General features: G+C 38.5%; 1 protein-coding gene across 2 annotated transcripts in view; it reads right to left on the bottom strand.

The window, feature by feature from the left end:
- TTYH3 (tweety family member 3) overlaps positions 1-20,825 on the bottom strand; it is a 177,651-nt gene that overhangs the window by 72,976 nt on the left and 83,850 nt on the right. For both annotated transcript variants that reach the window (XM_003761538.4, XM_031941168.1), the window contains exon 2: positions 344-513. In XM_003761538.4, coding sequence (XP_003761586.1) covers positions 344-513 — 170 coding nt within the window. The remainder of the gene's footprint in view (positions 1-343; positions 514-20,825) is intronic.

Raw genomic sequence — 20,825 nt, 5'->3', positions numbered from 1 at the left:
GATTGTCTAGGGTTAAACAGATAATAAGCATCCAAGGCATAATCTGACACCTGTTGCAGCTTGAGAGTCAAAACGAATGTGTTCCCTGTTTTAGCAAATCTCCAGGAAAAAAAAATAAAATAAGGAGGCTACTCTATGAGAACCTCCGCACACCATGCCCCATCCAACCCATCAGCATTACCACTCCCCAGGCCTAAAATCTTGAGTTCAAAAGCCAGAGATCTATCTTTGTAACTCCCACAGAGCCAAGCCCTGCACCTGGCACAGAGGAGGTGATTTGTACATGTCAAATGAGAGGAGGGCGGAGACGGAGAAAGGAGGGAGGGCCAAGACAAGAGCTCACCTGCAGACCAGGGTAGCGATAATGACACACCAGGCTGTACAGCAACAGTCAGCATCGAGATGTTCCTCACTTTTCCGATGGCGACAACACAGCCAGAAGGAGTAGAAGAGGAGGAAGAGGAGGTCCAGAGCCAGGCAAGATAGGGCTACACTACCCAGCAGCAACAGGGCCTACGAAGAGAGAGAGGTGGGAGATCTGTTAGAAAATCACCGGCCATCAAGGTCAACCTCTGGATTTCACAAATGAGGACAAGGGGACTTAGGAGGGATTAAGTGATTTGTCCATGGTAAGTATGTTATACAGAATTGGAACTCAGGTCCTCCTGACTCCAAACCCAGTACTGCATTTGTTAGTCAAGAAAAATCTATTAAGCACCTACTATGTTCCAAGGACAAAGCTTGGAACATAGCAGGTGCTTAATAACATTATACCATGTAGTTCCTAAATATTATACCATGTATTCTTAGGGAAAGGGACATACTGGAAGATAATATCCTCCTCACCCCCAAGCCATTAAAGAACTCAGAAATGGAGGTAAGAGCTAAGAAGAAAGAATATGATAGGAAGAAGGGAAGGAGAACAGGTTGGCACAAAGCTGATGACATAGTGATTTAGATATAAACAGCCTGGCCCACTGGCCTATTTCTTTCAAAGAAAGATGCCAAGAGCAAACCAATAATTAATATTGAACACACAGGCAGCTCTGCCTATGTGCAAAGTGCTCCAGAATCGTTAATTAATCCAACTCTAGGCCATCTGCAAACAAACCCCTCCTTCTTATTTCCAGATAGCCCTGCCTCCCTCCAACTGAACTGTAAGTGTCTGGGGGAAAAGTTCTACAGAGAACTGATATGATATAAATAAAACTAGCTTCCTGAAAGCTTGCCATATTGTTTTCCCACCTTCTTTGACAGTTTTTTCAGTGATGTCAGTACCACTGGCAGGCCAAAGGTACTGGAAGATGGGGGTGGGAGTGAGGAAGGGGAAATAGGTGAAGGAGGGATTAAGGAAGGAAAAGAAGAGAGAAAAAAGAAAGGAAGGTGAGGAGAAGAGGAAGGGAAGACATACAGAAAAGAGAGATAGAAATAGACAAAGTGGAAGAAGGATTGAGAAATGGGGAGAGGAAGAGAAATAGAGAGAGGAAGACAGAGGAGAAGAGAGAAAAGGGACAGAAACAGAGACAACGACACAGAGAGAGAGACAGAAAGAGAAAGACAGAGAGAGAAAGAGAGAGAGAGAAAGAGAGAGTGAGTGAGTATTCGGTGGACCACTAACTGATTGCCTGCCTTCATATTACCTCTCTCCCTAATCTCTTAACACCCTGATCCTCTCACTATGTGCTTAGTGTTCATTTATTTCACACAAATTTGCAACTGGCCTGTTGCAGTGCCATATCATGGCATGAGAACATTCACTGGGTTCCCAAAAGCTATAGCCAGTAGGGCACAAACTCTAACAGGTCTTTCCAGATTGGAACTTGGTTCATGTATGGGCTTAGTAACAGATTGTGTGTCATCTGCGGAAAAGCTGAATACAGAGAAAGTCACTCTCAAAAGACTGGCCACAGGGTGTGGAGAAGTGATTTGTATGGATGGACAGGAAAAATCCATACCAAAGAAATCAAGGTTCTTTGGCATAATGGTGTATCTGTGTGGGTACAGAACAGGTGACCCAGTTCCTGCCTTCTAGGAACTTGTAGTCTATTACCAACCTTTTTTCTAGGTTGTCTCCTCTCTACCTCACTTCCTTGGGAATCCCCTTTTTTGTTTCCAAGTGAATACTGGAGCTATGCTTTTGAGGGTCGTACAAATTCTTTCTGAGTGGCATCCAGCACAAGATCACACATAATAGCACCTTAGTAAGATTTCCTATTGCTGATGAAGTTTACAAGACAAAGCATTTGCCTGCACACTTTAGCAAGGATCACACTAGCTCAGAGGGAGATGACTTGCCAGGTCTCTATCCATCCTTCCAAAGGTAAGAGAAATGAAAGGTAATTCCCATCAGAACATCCCTTGTTTCTCCAAAACTCATCACTCATCCTTCCCAACCCCCAGTCCCTCTAAGCTAAGAGGGAATCTGACATCCAGATAATGATAGTGATCTCACCGCTACCTACCCTCCTAACCACAAAGAAATAACAATGAATCACCCAAGCTGAGAAGTAGGACACTCCCACAGAGCTTGTGAAAGCCCATTGTTAGACTGTCTTATAGTAAATGCTTGGGAAAGATTCAGCTTTTCCACTGGCTCCCATTCCAGGGTTAACTGTTTTCATACAATTGCCAAAAAATTTTTCCTAAGGCATAAGTCTAACCATATCTCATTCCCTACTCAATAAATTCCGATAGCACATTACCACCAGGATATGATTTACACAAGTGCTTTACAACCTGAACCTTTACTATCTTTCTGGGCTCACATTTTGCACTTCCCATCTATCCCCCAATTACTTTATAATCTAGCCACATATAGAACTATTTGTTGTTCCTTGTTTGAGACATTTCCATCTTCCATTTCCATGTCTTTTCACTGACTTTCCCCATTACCCCTACCTGGTTGGTCTTTTAAGATCCCAGGCTTCCTTCAAAACTCAGCTCCAACAATATCTTCTAGAAGCATTAGGTCTTTTTTTCCCTCTCAACTGTTAGGGTCTTGCTCAATACATAGGGCTGCATTTCACCTACTTAGTATGAATCCAGTATATTCCTCTTTTTTGTCATCTTCTACCCCATTAGAAACTTGTAAGCTCCTCTAAGGCACAGGCTATTTTTGCTTCTCTTAGAAGCACAAGAACATAGCAGCAGAGTACCGACACATATAATACTTAACAAATGCTTGTTGATTCTTTAGCCCTCCTGTACCAGTCCTCTTCAAAATCTGCCAAGCAGAGAAAAACAACCTAAGACTTATCAGGGAAACTCAAAACTGCTAGCAGAGTTTCCAAGATTGCCTTTCTTACAGATATCACTTCTCCCTTCCACAGGAAGGGGAACCTCCCATTGTAGCCAACTCTCCTGAGAAGGCACATCCCCTTCCAACTCTGTAGTACAGGAGGAACGCAAACCTTGCTACCTGGGGTCTTTCTCCTCCCAGAGAATATTGGAAGGGTAGACCAGTAGGTTTCTTTCTCACTCCCCAGAAGTGCTAGGGTGTCAATGTTCTTCCCAAATCACTAATATGATGGACCATGAGATTATTGCATTTAGTGTACATGTGCAAAGCATTGAGCTAGGTGCTCAGATACAAAGAGGTATAAGATAATGAATGAATCTGGCTCTATGAGACTTACAACCTGAGAAAGAACTTTTTATATGCTAGCTGCTAAATGGATGCTTCAGACAATACATCCTGAAGATTAAAGAGTAACGCTGGCAAAGCTCACCAAGTTAACCCTGTGATGCTTTGGCCCCAAATCCAATTCACTTGCATGTCATGGCATCCCCTCCCCATTCTTAAATGAATGAAGGAAATTCAACAACCTTAAAGTTAGAAAAGACAACCTAAGACACTAAAAAATTATAAAGTACCATTGTAAATAATTAACATCATATAATCAGTCAGCCACAAACAAGGTCTTGGCTCAAAGCAAACCAACCTTTTACAGTCGATCAAAGGAGCTCTGTTGGCTCCAGTTTCCCAATGCTGGCAGGACCATGTTATTCCCTAAGCAGGCAGAAGGCCTAACTTCTGGGAACAAGAATCTTTCTAAGTCAGGCTTTAGATTAGGGAAAAAAAAAAAGAAGAAGAAGAAGAAGCCTAATTGAAGAATGCGAGAAAGAAGGGAACAAACATTTCTATAGCACATACTCTATGCCAGGCACCATACTAAGCTTTCTCTCATTTGAACCTCACAACCTTGCAAAGAAGGGACTGTTATATATACTATATTGTACTAGGTACTATTGGTATGCTTATTGCTACATTTTACAGTTGGAGAAACTGAGGCAAACAGAAGTTAAATGATTTGGCCAGCATCACACCACTAATAAGTATCTGAGATTGTAAATAGTGGCTAGAAGAAAATGCAAGGGAAAAGTGGGGCTGAGAATAAGGGGCAGGAAGTCCCTTTCCAGATTCTGTAGTTTCTTAGTTAAGGAGAAAATCTCTTCATCAACTAGTAAATGAATCTTTTTGAGTCCCTGTGTCCTTTCCTTCCAAAATCTCTTTGGTTCAGAATTAGCCTCTGTTCACTTGTGCTGCCAATCACTCCCCAAAATTACTACAGACAAGGGCTGATCTCAAGTAATTGAATTGTGACACATACACTCACCTTACACTCTGCCTTTTGCTTCCCAGATTCTTATCTACCCACAAAATTGTGAAAGGTTGCTTTTTGGGGGGGGGGGAGGGGAGGGGGGAATAGTTAGTAGTAAAAGATGTTTCAAATGGTAACTCTTGAAGAAGAAAAATCATCTTCCAGGGACAAGTTCATTTCCACCCACACAATTCACTTTGCAACCATTCATAAAACTCTTCCTGTGCTTTAAATTCTTCACAGTCATTTTTACCTTACGGCAAAATAATAATCTGTCATGAAGGTACCGTAATTCGTTGAGCCATTTCTACCCTCTATTTCCTTTGTTTAGAAAATATTGTGATAGTTTTTGTTTTTACATCACTTTGACTTTCAAATATAGCACACCCTTACAATTCAGTGAACCTTGCCCTACAACAAAAAAGAAAAAAAGAAGGGAATAGGAAAAAAGTAGTTCAGCAAAAGTAACCAACAAACCAACCAAGCTGGGTAGTCTATGTTATGTTTAATGCATATATAGTCCCCTGTCTCGAAGGAAGGTTAATTTTCTGATCTCTTCTTTGGGGACAAGCTAAGTTATAATTCTTGGGCTCAAAGATCACTGCAGATGGCAACTGCTGCTATGAAATTAAAAGACACTTGCCTCTTGAAAGGAAAGCCATAACAAATCTAAAAAATACCAAAAAAAAAAAAAAAAAAAAAAAGGCAGAAACACCACCTTTCCAACAAAGATCCATATAGTCAAAGTTATTATTTTTCCACTAATAATGTATGGCTGTGAAAGCTACACTATAAGGTAAGTTAAATGGCATCAAATCAACATTTTTGAAGTATGGTGTCAGGGAAGACTCAAATCAGTCAAATCAGAAGAAGGAGTAATAGATGGTACGGGTAGATAGAACACTGCCCTGGAGTGAGGAGGACCTGAGTTTAAATTCAGCCTCAATTAATATTCACTAGTTGTGTGACCCTGGGCAAGTCATATAACCCCAAATGCATCACCAAAAAAACAAAACCAAGATTTAAAGAAGGTATATATCTAATATTTAAAGAAAATCATCAAGGAGACCAAATAAGTCAATATTTAAAGAAAATATTTCAGACTACTCACTGGAAGGTCAAAAAGTGAAGCTGAAAGCTTAACTATTTTGTTTACATAATGAGAATACAGGACTCATTAGAAAAGACTTTGATGTTGGGAAAGATTGAAGGTGAAAAGGAAAGGGGAAAGCAGAGATGAACTGGATAGATAGTGCCATGGAATTAATGAACATGAACTTGGACAGACTTTGAAAGATAGGATAGAAGGGCTTGGTATGCTATGTCATGAGGAATATGAAGTATTAAACACAACTGAATGACCCAACAACAAATTTTTTGTTTTTTTTTTCCCCACTTACTTTATAGTCGTTAAGCATATTGTTGTTTTTTTTTATTCTAGTCACTTTATTCTGCACCAGTTTATTACTCTTCTCAAGCTTTTCTAAATTATTCATATTTATCATTTCTTATAGCATACCAAAATTCCATTTCATTAAGGTTCCACAATTTTTTAGACATTTCCCAATTGAAGGGCATGAACTTTCCAGTTCTTTGCTACCAGGAAAAGTTTTGCTATCACTATTTTGCTGCAAATCTATCTTTCTAGCTTTTTTTTCTTTCTGATATACTCAATAGTGGGATCTCAAGGTCAAAGAATATGGACACTATTCTACATTTTTAAGGGAGTAATAGTTTGTTAGGGACCTTCTACACATGATTTTAGAGATCCTCTATATCTCTGCAAGGTAAACAAATAAAAACACAATTCTTCCTCCTTCCTCTAGAATTATTCATCCCACTGAAGACCAACAAATAGAAGGAAAGCCAAAATGAAAGTTCAACTTTCTAGAAGTTTGCTAAGATAAAACGGTGAGATTTGGACAAGGACCAAACTTGATACAAGCAGACAGTTATTTTATTCCACAACATTAACTCTCTGAGGCTTCAGGGTTCTCAGGAAATTAAGCAAACTGCCCCCACCCCTTCCTTTTCCCTCCAGGGGCCTCTGGGTCACTGAAATATGTCAATCAGGATTCAGCTCTCAAAATGCTCCCATGGACCCCTGAAGGGCACCAAAAGGACACAGCAGTGCAAACCCACAGAAAGGAACAGAGACCATCTCACAGCTCTATGTAGACTATGTTCCTTTTTCTGCATTCATGAAAGATATGTCCCCCATTTGTGGAGTATATTCTCTCCTCACCTCACACTTGTCTAGTAGGACCTCCAAGCTTTCTTCAAGGAATAACAGGTCATTTATGATTACACCTCCTCCCAACCCCCCAAGTAATAACATTTTCTCCCTCTGGAAAGGACTCTGTTAATTATTCTATTGATTTATTTAGGGCATATTATACACAAAAGAGAATGTAAGGGGCAGGGGCCTCTCTGTAATTGGGCTGTTATTGTGGTGGTGGTTGTTTTTCCCCTAACCTAGTATATAGCTTTGTACAGAGTAGGTGTCTCACAAATGTCTATTATAAACTAAACCAAAGAGCTATTATTTATTAGCTTATTAGCTGAATGACCTGTTTGCCTCAGTTCCCTTATCTGTAAAATGAGCTGGAAAAGAAAATGAAAAACCATTCCAATATCCTTGCCAAGAAAAGGCCCAAATAGGGCCACAAAGAGTTAGACATGATTGAAACATAATCGAACTATCAGAGTTGTTGTGAAAATGAATACAGAATCTTTAAAGAGATTTACAAACATTAAAGTACTATGTAAATGGTAGCTATTTGTATATTCAAAATATCTGATAACTGTATTTCAGCATAATTGATTTCCTTTGTGATCCAGGATATTTTATTTTATGTATTTAAAAACAATCTGGTAAGGGGTGTATCTATAAGTTTTACTAGACCTCAAAGGGGATCAGGCCACAAAAAAAGGTTTAAGAAGCCCTGCCACAGTGACAGAGTCCTTCAGAACACAGAGTCAAGTCCATGTCACAGCCAAGCATCAGAGTAAGACTTCAATGGAAGATAATTCAATCATCAATATCAATCATAATAATCAATCAATTATCAATGAGAATAGAATTTTTATTATTAATGCTATAATGAATAAGAACTATCAGTTTGTGCTTTCAAGGGGTATTTTCTGAGAAATTTCCTATCCATGACCTCAATAGAATGTCATGACATCCCCAGAGATCCACATGGTAGGCTTAGTCCTGCCATTTGACATGTGAGAAAATTAAAACCCAGAAAAATTACCTGACTTGCCAGGAAATCGTGTAGCAAGCTAGTGGTAAATGGAATGAGTCCTACCTCCTGATTCCATGTTTAGGTCCTATACTCTTTCTATTCCACATAGAATATACACTACCAACCCAAATGGGAAGTAGAGAGAAGGGAATCAGTGACAGAGGAGACAGATCACAGAATGGCAGATTGTATCCATACCCCTTCCTCTTTTTTTTTTTTCACCCAAACTGATTTCATTGGTATAAGAGAGTTACTTGGGACATATGGTTTGCCTTGGGTCTCATTAGTTCAAGGTGGGAACTTAAAACCAAGTCTTCTTGACTTCAGAAACCAACTCTCTTATTGATCCGCCTGTTTCTTTCCCTCTTTCATTTTTTGGAGGAGGAAACTAAAATCCAGAGTAGTGCTAGAATAATTCTGTTCCTCCACTTCCAACCAAGGCTCAGTGTTATATCCCCCTTTCCCACCTCAGGAACCTTGGATTCTGAAAAGTGATCTTTTCAGTCACCAATGGCTATCCTTGATGCTTAACAGTATGCCTTGCATAAATCTGGCACTTATTTATTATAAGTACTTAGATACTTAATGATAATTATATTTACAATGTAGGTATTTTAATACTTATCCATTCATTCATAGGGATAAAGTTCAATTAATTCAGTAAACATTTATTAAGTGCCTACTATGTGCTTGTCCAAGATCATACAAATAGCAAGACTGGGACCTAAACTCAGTTGCTCTGAATACAAATCCAGGACACTTACTATATCACCCTTCCTCAACAGGTCCTTATAATGCTTCTTCTCTTTCAAATAAGTGTCCAATAGTCTCCCTTTTGCAATTAGTCTTCTTCCTCCTCATCTCAATATTCACCTTCTTAGGTCCTTCTCCTCATCCCATGATCACATTGGGGTCTTTATCTGCCTTCTTCTCTCATAAAGTGCCTTTCTTTTCCCCTATTCCCAGACAGGAACGATAGTTCATCCCATATGTGGCATGGGGGGAAAGCCAATTCCTGCCAATGAGCAGCTGCTCATCGGAAGGCAGAGCAGCTGGGTCTGGGAGAATGGCTTAAAGCACAACAGCAAGGGACCCTTTGCTTTTAGAAAGCCAGATCCTTTAGGAATCCCTGGAAAGCAGCAAGAGGCGTGACTTGTTTCAAAGGCTCAGTTCTTCTGCCAGCTTCATGGGAAAGCAGTCACTGTCCTGCAATTAGTCATTTCCATTTTCCTTACAACTGGCCCTGGGGTGAGGAAGGAGAGATAGGGGAACAGCTGAATTCAGTGGTCAAACACCAGCTATTCAGAATCAGATGAGGTCCTACATCCTTGAGTAGGTATGAGGAAGTAAAACCACACTCCTGCTCCCTTCCCACTCATTCTCCCATCTGCCTCCTTCACCACCATTCCCCTCTTTGACATTTCCCACTGATCTGTTCCTTCCTCTTTCTTTGGAATCAAAGCCTATTAGTTAAAAAGAAAACAGATTGATGGAGTTATTTTTGTTCTGCTTGGCCCCACACATCACAACTGGAAAGACAGGTGAAAGATGTCAATTGGAAGATTCTAGTTCATGTAAGGGAAAAACACACACACACACACACACACACACACACACACCCCTCACTTCCCCCCAAATTAAGTGGAACAGACTACTGCAGGATGGAGCAAGATTTCCATCCCTAGAGACCTTCAATCAAGACTGGATGCTGTAAAGGGTTTTTCTATTAAGGGATCGGTTTAAATGAGATGACCTTTGGGGTCACAAAAAAGAGGTACCAGAAGTAAGTGAGTTGCTTAGGTAGATGGGAGGAGAAGATAAAGGAGGGAGTTTTAAAGGAGTGAGTAAAATAAGGTATAAGAGAGCAAGGGGAAAAGATAACATAATAGAGATAGGATAAAAAGAGAGAATAAAAAAGAAAACAGAAAAAATAAGATGGAAGGAAATTCATTAATAGTAATTAAAACTTTGTCAAATCTATGAGAATACAAATCATTCCCCACTTGATAAATGGTCAAACGACATGAACAGGCAGTTTTCCAATGAAGAAACCAAAACAATTTATAATCATAAAAATGCTCTAATTCATTATTGATTAGAGAAATGCAGATTAAAACAACCTTCAGATATCATTTCACACCTACGAGATTGGCTAAAATGATAGAAGGGGAAAGTGACAAATGTTGGAGAGGATATGGAAAAAATGGAACATTAATTCACTGTCTGTGGAATTGTAAAATGATCCAACCATTTTGTAAAGCAATCTGAAATTATGCCCAAAGAGTTATTAAAACACCTATGCCCTTTGGGCATAATAAAAGAATACTGTGCACAGAAACAGCAATATTGTTTTATGAGCAACTTTGAGCAAACAAGTTATTTTATCTATTATAAATACCCAAATTAACTATAAAGGACATATGAAAAAAGATGCTATCTACATCCAGAGAAAGAACTGATAATCATAAGTATGTATATTATAATTTTACATATTATGGTAGCCATCTCTGGGGTGAGGGGGGGAGAAAATTTACATGATAATTTTGTTGTATATTTGAAAGGAATAGCAAGTTGTGCATAGTAGATTTGCAGTTTCATGTAAATCATCGTTTTTATTGTACTATGTTTATAGAAATGTTTGCTTTATTTCATGAATTAAAAATAAAAAACTCTCAAGATAAATTTAATTTGTTGTTGTTCAGTCATTTCTCTTTATTCACTTCAGTCACTCTTTGGTAAATCAAAGATATGGGAGTAGTCTGCCATTTTTCTCTCCGGTTCACTTTATAGATGAATAAACTGAGGTAAACAAAGTTAAGTGAGTTGCCCAGGGTTACATAGCTAGTGTCTGAGGGCAGATTTGAACTCATGTAGAGGATTCTTCCTGAATCCATATCCAGCACTTTATCCACTGTGCCACCTAGCTGCCCTTAGGAGGTGTAGGAAAGGATTATTAAAAGTAAGACTTTAGTTAAGACTTGAAGGAAACCAAGGAGACTGTGGCAATGAGTAAGAGAATGTCAGACACGATACTGAAGGTTGGGGCCACAAAGAAAAAGTTAAGGCAGACCCTGCCTCAAGGAGCTCACATTCTAATAGAGAACTCAATATGCAAATAATTAAATATATATAGGATATATATATATATATATATATATATATATATATAATACCGTAAATTGGAAAGAAACTCAAACTTCAAAATGTCTTCATATATATATATATATATATATATATATATATATATATATATATATCTCAGAACATGTTTGGGCATTTCTCTCTCAAGCAAGACAATGCCTGAATTTAGATTAATGCTAAACCAATAAACATTGTTTGTGGCAGACTTGTGCCTTTAATGCAGAGTATAGTATTGGTATTTTTTTCTTTGACACATCAAAATACATTCCTGAACAGAAATACCTTTTATGATACCCTATGATTAATCAATCAACTTCTACTGGAAATGTTTTAGTAATGGGATATTTCTGTTCTGTAGTCATTCTGCTTTTGGATAAGTCTAAATATTGGGAAATGGAGAGGCAGCAGCTATTTGTTCCATAAATACGGAATAGAGTTATATAGAATAGAGTACCAGGTTTGGAGACAGAAGACTCACCTTCCTAAGCTCAAATCTGATCTGAGTGATCTTGGGCAAGCCACTTCATTACCCTAGTTATCTCAGTTTCCTCCTCTGTAAAATGAACTGGAAAAGGAAATGGCAAACCACTCTGGAATCTTGGCCAAGAAAATCCCAAATGTGATCATGAAGAGTCAGACATGACTGAAAAACAACTGAATAACAATTGTTGAGAAATGTTTTCTAACATTAAGCCAAAAATCATTTCTCTCCATCTCCCACCCATTTCTCCTTAGTTCTGTCCTATGGGACCAAACAGAATAAGTGTAATCTCTCTTCTGTGTGATAATTCTTCAAATACTTAAAGCTATCATGTTTCCCCTTCCCCCTACTCTTCTCCAAGAAGAGAACTCCCTAGTTCTTTTAACCAATCCTCATATGATCTAGTTTAAAATCTCCTCACTATCTTAGTTGCCTTCACTCTAGAATTACTGCACTGTTAATTTCTTTCTTAAAATATAGTACCCATAATCTAACACAATAGTCTGATTCTTTTAATGAATTAAAACATAAAAAGGGCAGTCAAGGACAGAAAATAACCTCTGCCATGCCCATCCCCACCCCAGGATCAGATCTGTAGTGACTGTGAGAAGGGAAGTCTAGTTGGGGGGGAAAAAATCTGACTTCATTTTCTGCCAACTTCAAAAAATCTAGTTGAGAGCCAGAAAGAGTAGTAGAAATAAATCAGAGATATCCCAGGAAATGTGAAGAGTAGCCAAGAACAAGTCTGTTAAAAAAAAAAAAAATCAGAAAGCTTCCTGCTTTAAAGTTTAAGATAAACTATATTCCCTTCTTGGGATGCACTAAATTTCCATTGTCCAGATGACTTCCTGAAATCATTTGGGATGACCCTAAGTTTGGTCCCCCAGACTAATAATAATTCCCAGCTGTGCTATCCTGGACCTTCTCTCTTTAGTCCTTCTCCTCCCATCCCTTGTCCTCATATCCCCTTCTCTGATGGTGGAAGGGAGAAAAGAGTTCAGAAGACTCAGACTAATAGCCAAGAAAAAATAATCATCATCAAAATTCAGGCTATAGCAGTCATACCATTCATACTTGTGGTAGTGATCTTGAAAATAATCACCATTTTATTTTTGGAGCTATGAGTCCAACTAGGTCATTGTAGTGTACAATGGGGATTTCAGATGACAGAAGCCAAAAGAATCTTTTTGCAATTCCGGGGGCCTTAATTTTTTCTGGTCAATCAATAGTTCCAAAGGATCATTTGCCTTATTGTTCATCAAACACACACACACATACAGACACACTTCCATGAAACTTCCTGGAGGGAAATGAAATCATTATTGTGACAACATTGTTAAATCCTCAGAATTGGGAATTTTCAAAGTAAAATTTTAATCTATAATAGAAAATACAATGGCAAAACCTCTTTGGGTGAAGGGTCATTTGGGGCCCTAGTCTGGCCACACCCAAAGGGTCCTTGTATTCACTCATTGACACTGGGATAGAATTCTGAATCACAAGAGCCACACAGAGAGAGCCAGATCAGGAAACTAGGCATGAGTATTAATATACATTGTTCCACTGGGGTAGGTAGGGGAAAGATTACTGAAGAGTTCAAGACTTCCTCTTAAGCAGAAACCTTGAGATTGAGCTACCTTTCAACAATACTTCATCTCAGCAACATCTCCTCCCTTCTCTCTCCAAAGCCCCCCACAACCTTTTAACCTTCTTTTTGATAGCAGTCATAGATCCAGCCTGGGCTACAAGAAAATGCTCAAACATGATGTAAAAGTTGGGGAAATAGAGAAATATGTAGACAAAAAAAATTAGAGATAAAGACTAGACCTGTGCTCAAAAGGTGAAATCCCTTTTATCAATGTAGGTCAGTACTTTCTCTGAAACTTATAGTCTTAAATAGTTGCCTAGAGCAAAGTGAAGTAATATAGCCAGGTTCCCACAGGCAACACTTGAACTCGGATTTCTTCCTGGCATTTAGGCCAGCTCTCTAGTCAATATACCACCCTACCTCTCACTAAGAAATTTTGCCAAATGAAAGTAACAGAACATTTTGATTTTGCTTTGATTGTTTTTGTTTTTTGTGTAAGGAAAAACGTTTAGGTGATATAAATGTAGAGTCATAAAGACTAGAAGAGAAAATGAACAATTGATAAGCTGATATTTCTTGGTTTAAGTATGTCTATGTTCTGTTAAGTTATTTGAATTTTAACTGTGCCATTTGTTTTTTTTTTTTTTTCTGTAAAGTTATTTAACTTTAATGAAAAAAGAAGGAAAGAGACCATATCTTCAGGGAAAAGAGTGATACAGATAAGATTTCAGGCCAATATTGGCAAAGTCTTGGACTCATATTAGGGATTTCATCTGAGGTGAGTCTTAGATGACTCAGAAAGGGAATCATATGGCAAAATTAGCATCAGTTGGATTTGTCATCTTTTAGTAACTATTCTTCCTCCAGCACTATAGGTAATCCTCCACTGTTAGTTGAAGCTAAAGTCACTCCAACAGTTCCAAATCTCCCTTTGTAATCCATAGGAATCTGCCACCTGTTGAGAGGTACCTCAGGGAAAAGAGAAGTTTTGGCCTAATACAATGAAGGGATTTTAAAGTTAAAAATCTACAGTTTAGCAAAGCACAGGATTCCCCATATCAAAGCCCTCCCTATGAAAAATTGATATATTTCCGTTTCACCAACCACATACAGAAGTTGGGGTAAGTAGATATCTAGAATGGTGTGATACTGCTATCTATTGTACCTTCAATTCTCAAAGAATTTCCCATGAGGCACTGCATGCTAGATGCTCACCTATGCCCTGAAGCCACTCAGGACTGAAATCAAAGTAGAAACTAGACAGTCCTCCCTAGACTATTAAGAATTTCCTACCATGTTGCTTGTGTTCCCTGTTGTGTTCGGTGAAAGAGAACCAATGCTTGGTGACACTGGAGAACTGAGAGAAAAATAAGGAAAATCCCAATAAAAAAAATAACTGTAGAGAAACCAGTGAAAATCAAGACTAAGCTATTCATCCAGATTCTACCTCTAACTCAAACTCATCACTGTTCATGACAGATGTAGTTCCTCAGAAGTTATTCCTAGACAGTGGAAAACTTCACTAGGCTCTCCTCTTTGAAGACTAAATAGAAAAGATACAAATAAACCTACTCGGTGTGATGGTAACATCCAAAATGGAGTATATTTCTCTTAGCCAACAGAACTTCCCTGTTTTCAATTTAAAAAAAAAAAGATTTATGATTTCATTGGTATGCTTATTCATGCCACAGATGCAGATAATCCATCCCCCTGGGCTTTTAATAAACGGTTCTTCATATGTTACTATGGCCAAAAAATTAGTCACTTGGTGGTCAATTTTCTGGTGATAATCTTTGCATTTAATTGTGATCTGAAGACTGTTCATATGAGACACAATCTACTTCCTATGGTCCCTCCTCAGTTTTTATAAACATTCCTGCTCCAAATACCAGACTAAATTGCCCATTTGTGATATCTTTTCCCCTTTGAAAATATCTTTGTTGTTCATTTTAACTTGATTTGACCTAAATTCAATATGGCAGAAGATGGAATATTCATTATGATTTGCCCTAGTGCTCTTCACTAATTTTGGGATGAAACTTGGCAGCAAGGGGAAGGGAGATGGGAGCATTTCTATAGCACATGCCAGATACTGTGCTAAAAACTTTACAGTTATCATCTTATTTGATTCTGGCTCATTTTACAGATAAGGAAACTGAGGCAAATATGGTTAAGTGGTTTGGCCAGGATCATACAACTAGTCAGAGTTTGATTCAGATATGATTCTCAGAGAGCCTAGTAATCACTTTTATACATACAAATACATGCATCCAATCCACTCTCAGAGAAATTATTTTTATTTGTTATATAGACTTTGTGCACACCAATCTTTGTTCATGTTATAAGCTCCTCGAGGGCACAAATAGTTTCATTTTTGTTTTTATATTCATAGGCATATCTCATTTCCAAAATATATAGAGAATTAACTCTAATTTATAAAAAATCAAGCCATTCTCCAATTGAAAAATGGTCAAAGGATATGAACAGACAATTCTCAGATGAAGAAATTGAAACTATTTCTAGTCATATGAAAAGATGCTCCAAGTCATTATTCATCAGAGAAATGCAAATTAAGACAACTCTAAGATACCACTACACACCTATCAGATTGGCTAAGATGACAGGAAAAAATAATGATGATTGTTGGAGGGGATGCGGGAAAACTGGGACATTGATGCATTGTTGGTGGAGTTGTGAACGAATCCAACCATTCTGGAGAGTAGTTTGGAACTATGCTCAAAAAGTTATCAAATTGTGCATACCCTTTGATCCAGCAGTGTTACTACTGGGCTTATATCCCAAAGAGATCATAAAGAAGGGAAAGGGATCTTTTTGTGCACGAATGTTTGGGCAGGTCTCTTTGTAGTGGCTAGAAACTGGAAACTGAGTGGATGCCCATCAGTTGGAGAATGGCTGAATAAATTGTGGTATATGAATATTATGGAATATTATTGTTCTGTAAGAAATGACCAACAGGATGATTTCAGAAAGGCCTGGAGAGACTTACACGAACTGATGCTGAGTGAAATGAGCAGGACCAGGAGATCATTATATACTTCAACAACAATACTATATGATGACCAGTTCTGATGGAGCTGGCCATCCTCAGCAAGGAGATCAACCAAATCATTTCCAATGGAGCAATAATGAACTGAACCAGCTACGCCCAGAGAAAGAACTCTGGGAGATGACTAAAAACCATTACATTGAATTCCTAATCCCTATATTTATACCCACCTGCATTTTTTATTTCCTTCACAAGCTAATTGTACAATATTTCAGAGTCTGATTCTTTTTGTACAGCAAAATAATGGTTTGGTCATGTGTACTTATTGTGTATCTAATTTATATTTTAATATATTTAACATCTACTGGTCATCCTGCCATCTGGGGGAGAGGGTGGGGGGTAAGAGGTGAAAAATTGGAACAAGAGGTTTGGCAACTGTTAATGCTGTAAAGTTACCCATACATATAACCTGTAAATAAAAGGCTATTAAATAAAAATATATATATATATATTTATAGGCATATAATAGGTTTTTAATATATGCTTGTTGATGGTCACTGACATGACTAATTTGTGACCCTTTTTAATAGTGACAAAACAATTTCTTAACAACCAATCCCTAAAATGGATACTACTTATTATTAACTCCATTTATAAACGAGAAAAGAGGTTTCAGATGGGGTAAGTGACTTGTCCAACATCACACAGCAAGTGAATAGATGAAAGAGATAGGAGTCACATCTACCTAAGGGAGGGTCTTGATTATACTAGACTAGCATTCAAAGTTCTATCATTCTCCATCTCAAGACCAAGAATTCTCCCACACTTAAAGTGGAATCTAGGTCCTCACTTTTTGTCTAGACTTCAGGGTAAGTCTAGTTGGATACTCCAACCACCATGGTGATGAAAAGAAAGAGTCTTTCAGCAATTTTCCCCTCCTCCCAGTTTTTTCTTGTGGTTCTCTTTCTTTCTCTTAACTCAGCTTCAACTGACAGGTCTCCACAGACTAAATCTTTATTAAATGAGGCTTAGCACAAAACTGGCAGCTTGTCAAATGGACAGTCTCGGTGAAAAGGCAGATTTTCCTTCCTGAGCCTTTGCAAGTTCCTGTTCGTTTAAATCCAACGGAGGCTCCCCCAGACACTCAACTCTTCCATTTTGGAACCCCCTCCAATATGATCTGGGCACATGAGATCTAGGGGGTGATGGAAGACTGCCACATGGCCTAGCAAGCCAAAAATTACTTCCAAACTCCCCTTTCTAGCCCTTCTGTGGGATCAGCAAGGAGTAGCTGCTAGTGTTTCCAAGAGGACAAATGTTAAGAAGGAAGCTTCTGGCCCAATTCAAAAACAGCATCATGTAGTGGAAAGTGGGCTAGACATGTTTGCATTCTGCCTCAAGCACCGACTGTGTAATCCTGAGCAAATTACATAGCTTCTGTTTGTCTCAATGTCCCCATCTGTAAAATCAATATCTATTTCACAGAGGAGTTGTTATGAGAATCAAATATACAATGCTTATAAAGTATTTGCAAACTTTAAAACATTATACAAAGTCTATTATTATAGTAGTAGTAGTAGTAAATGTAGTGGTGGTGATGGTGATATCATCATCATCATCTGCCTCTTATAATTGCTAGCTGTTGAATATAGGTAAGTCAATCTCTCTGAGTCTCAATCTCCTAATTTTTAAGAGACTAATACTTACACTACCGACCTCACAAGGTGGTTAGAAGGAAAACATTTTGTAGATCTTAAAACAAAAGATAGAAGTGAAGTCATTATTATTTTCTAGAAGACTAATTCAAAACTGGGACAAACACTTTCTCACCTCCATTTGATGATCTTGGGAATCCCTACTGTGGACTTGGTCTTGATCTTTGTGTCTAAGTGTCATATGCCATACACACACACACACACACACACACAACCAGGCATAATGGGAAAGACCCAGCTGGAGAGTCACTAAAATATGGGGTTAAATCATAGCTCTGACACATACTAGCTACTTGATATTTGGCGAGAGATTTAAGGAAAGCAGCTAGATGGGTTTTCTAGTAATTTTGGCAGAATCCCAAGGTCATTCTACTCCACCTTAAGAAATCATAAACAGATCTATAAGACTTAGAACCAGATAAATTTCTAGAAATCATTGCATTTGACTCATTTTACAGAGTAATTGTGCCAGAACACTGGACCTGGAATCAGAAAGACTCACCCTCCTAATTCAAATCTGACCTCAGAAACTTCCTAGGCAAGTCATTTAATGCTGTTTGCCTCAGTTTCTTCATCTGTAAAACAGAATGCAAGGGGAAAAACTCCAACCACTCTAGTATCTTTGCCAAGAAAACCCCAAATGGAGTTATGAAGAGTTGGTCATGACTGAAATGATAGAACAATAACAACAACAGAACAGTACTACTGCACCATGTCCTGGTCAAGCCACATCTGGGGTATATTTTGTTCATTTCTTGGTACCACAATTTAAGAAGGAAATTTGAAAGGCTTGAAAGCATGCAGAGGAAATCAAGTGAGTGAGGGACTCTGAGACTAAGCCATTCAAAGATTAGATGAAATAACTGAGATTAAGGTAATTTAACCTGGAGATGACTGAAATAGCTCAAGAAGAAGAGACTTAAAGCTCTCAGTTGCCTGGGCAACAAAGATTATAAGGATAGAAGGTTCACAGATGTTGAATTAGAAGGCATGGGATTTTAGAGAGCATCCCAGTGGTTCTCAAATTTTTGTTTTCCGTATCTTTATCCTATTAAAAATTATTGAGGATCTCTCCAAAGAGTTTTTGTTTATCTGGATTATATTTATAGACATTTACTATATTGGAAATAAAAACTGTTTTTGAATTTATAGACCCTCTAAAAGGGTTTCAGATATCCCTAGAATTCTCTAGACCATACTTTGAGAACCACTGATCTAGTCCAACCCTCTCATTTCACAGAAAAGAAAACTGAGGTCCAGAGAAACAAATGACTACCCAAGATCACAAAGTTAGTAGCCATCGATTTTTCCACTGTATACTGTGCTGCCTCTCAAGCAGTGGTTTAGATGATGATATTCTAGATGATAATGGTATTCTAAATGACTAGTGGTCACTGGTAGTTCTGTCAATTGATGAAATCACAGACACACACATGTTACACACATGCTTATGGCCCTAACATACTGTGTGATTTGTCTTAACTGGAATTAGACAACACTTTAGAAGTCCAACCAAACTTAACTTTTCTGGGCCTGAGTATGTCTCAACCTCCTCAACTGTAAAATGAGAGTCGGACAAGAAAATCTTTATATTCTCTTCAGCCTCAAAATTATACACATGTGGCTCTTACATGATCTCTTCCTTCTCATGCTCCAAATTTGAAGGCTTTTCTAGTAATTTTGGCAGAATCCCAAGGTCACTCTACTCCACCTTAAGAAATCATAAACAGATCTATAAAACTTGGAACCAGATAAATTTCAGAAATCATTGCAAGTGACCCTCCCACTTTACAGAGGATGAAACTGAAGTCTTGAAAAAAGAAATGGCTTGCCTAAAATTCACAGAGGCAGTAAAGTCCCTAGCATAGGGCTCAAATCCAAATTGGACCCCAACTTCAGCACTAAGTTCTCTATACCATGCTGGTATAAGTGTAACTGGATGGGCTTGGAGGTGAGTTTCTACGATTCTGTGAAATTGTGGCCAAGTGCTGACACTTGTTAGTATGTTCCTGAAAGGGGGTTAATTCAGTTGTCTCTTTATTTTAAATTTAAATACAAGGTTGAGCAGGCCAGATCCCTTTTTCTTCCTCCTTGGTTCCGCTCTGTCCCAGGTAAGTATTCTGGTCCCACCCCTCTCTCCATGAGACTAAACTCATGTTCCCTGGCTCATTTCTGATTGCTTAGTATGAAACTAAGCTTTCTCTGTTACAGACTTGTTTATTATTGATACACTGTTTTTTCTTCTCTCCCCTTCTGTTGTCTCCCAGGGAGTTATTTAAACTCCAGCTTGGAAACTATGAAATTCCTTCTACCAAGAATTATACGTTCCTTATATTTCATGTCAGCTTTATTTATAATCCCAGTGACAGCTATCATTATCATCAGGATAATACCTAATAAATACATTGGTGATTAACAGGACAAGCAGTAATAGGGTACTGTCTGGAGGGAATCCCAAATTAGGAGATGAGGACTCAGTCCCCCAAATGGGGATGGATAACAATGATGGGAACAGAGAGTTGTTGGGGGAGGAGCTGAGATGGGCAAAAATGAGTAACAACACCTCCCCTTCCATTTACTTCCCCTCTTCCGATCTCACTCATTTTTGTCCCCTAATCAAGGCCAGAACTAACGTCCAAAGATTACTAGTTTCACAGGCCACACACACACACATAGCTCTTTGTTGGAAACAGGATTGGATCTGGCTGTAGCCCAGCCTTGTAAGATTCTAATTTAACAGATTGTATGGGAGAAAGGGAGGGAAAAGCGCCCCAGGCCTCAAGAGACAGCAACAAAGCGGGGATAGAAACTAAAGCTGTCATTCTTTCCAGGATTGGCATCCTCTGGTATTCAAGAGTAAATTCCCAGAGTTCATTTTGCCCTTGAGCAGGAAGAGATATGAGTCCTTATAGTCCTGTTGGCCTCTGTGTTAGGAGGCGGGATGGGAGCATGACGGTACCTACAAATGGGCTACAAAGGCCAAGGAACTGATTTAACTCCTTGAATAGATAATGAGTAGATGAAGCTCTCTAATTCTTGGA

The sequence above is a fragment of the Sarcophilus harrisii genome, chromosome 1 (assembly GCF_902635505.1).
Source record: "Sarcophilus harrisii chromosome 1, mSarHar1.11, whole genome shotgun sequence".
Lineage (NCBI taxonomy): Eukaryota > Metazoa > Chordata > Mammalia > Dasyuromorphia > Dasyuridae > Sarcophilus > Sarcophilus harrisii.
The sequence above is the reverse complement of the archived record's forward strand: the minus strand, read 5'-3'. Positions and strand labels throughout refer to the sequence as shown.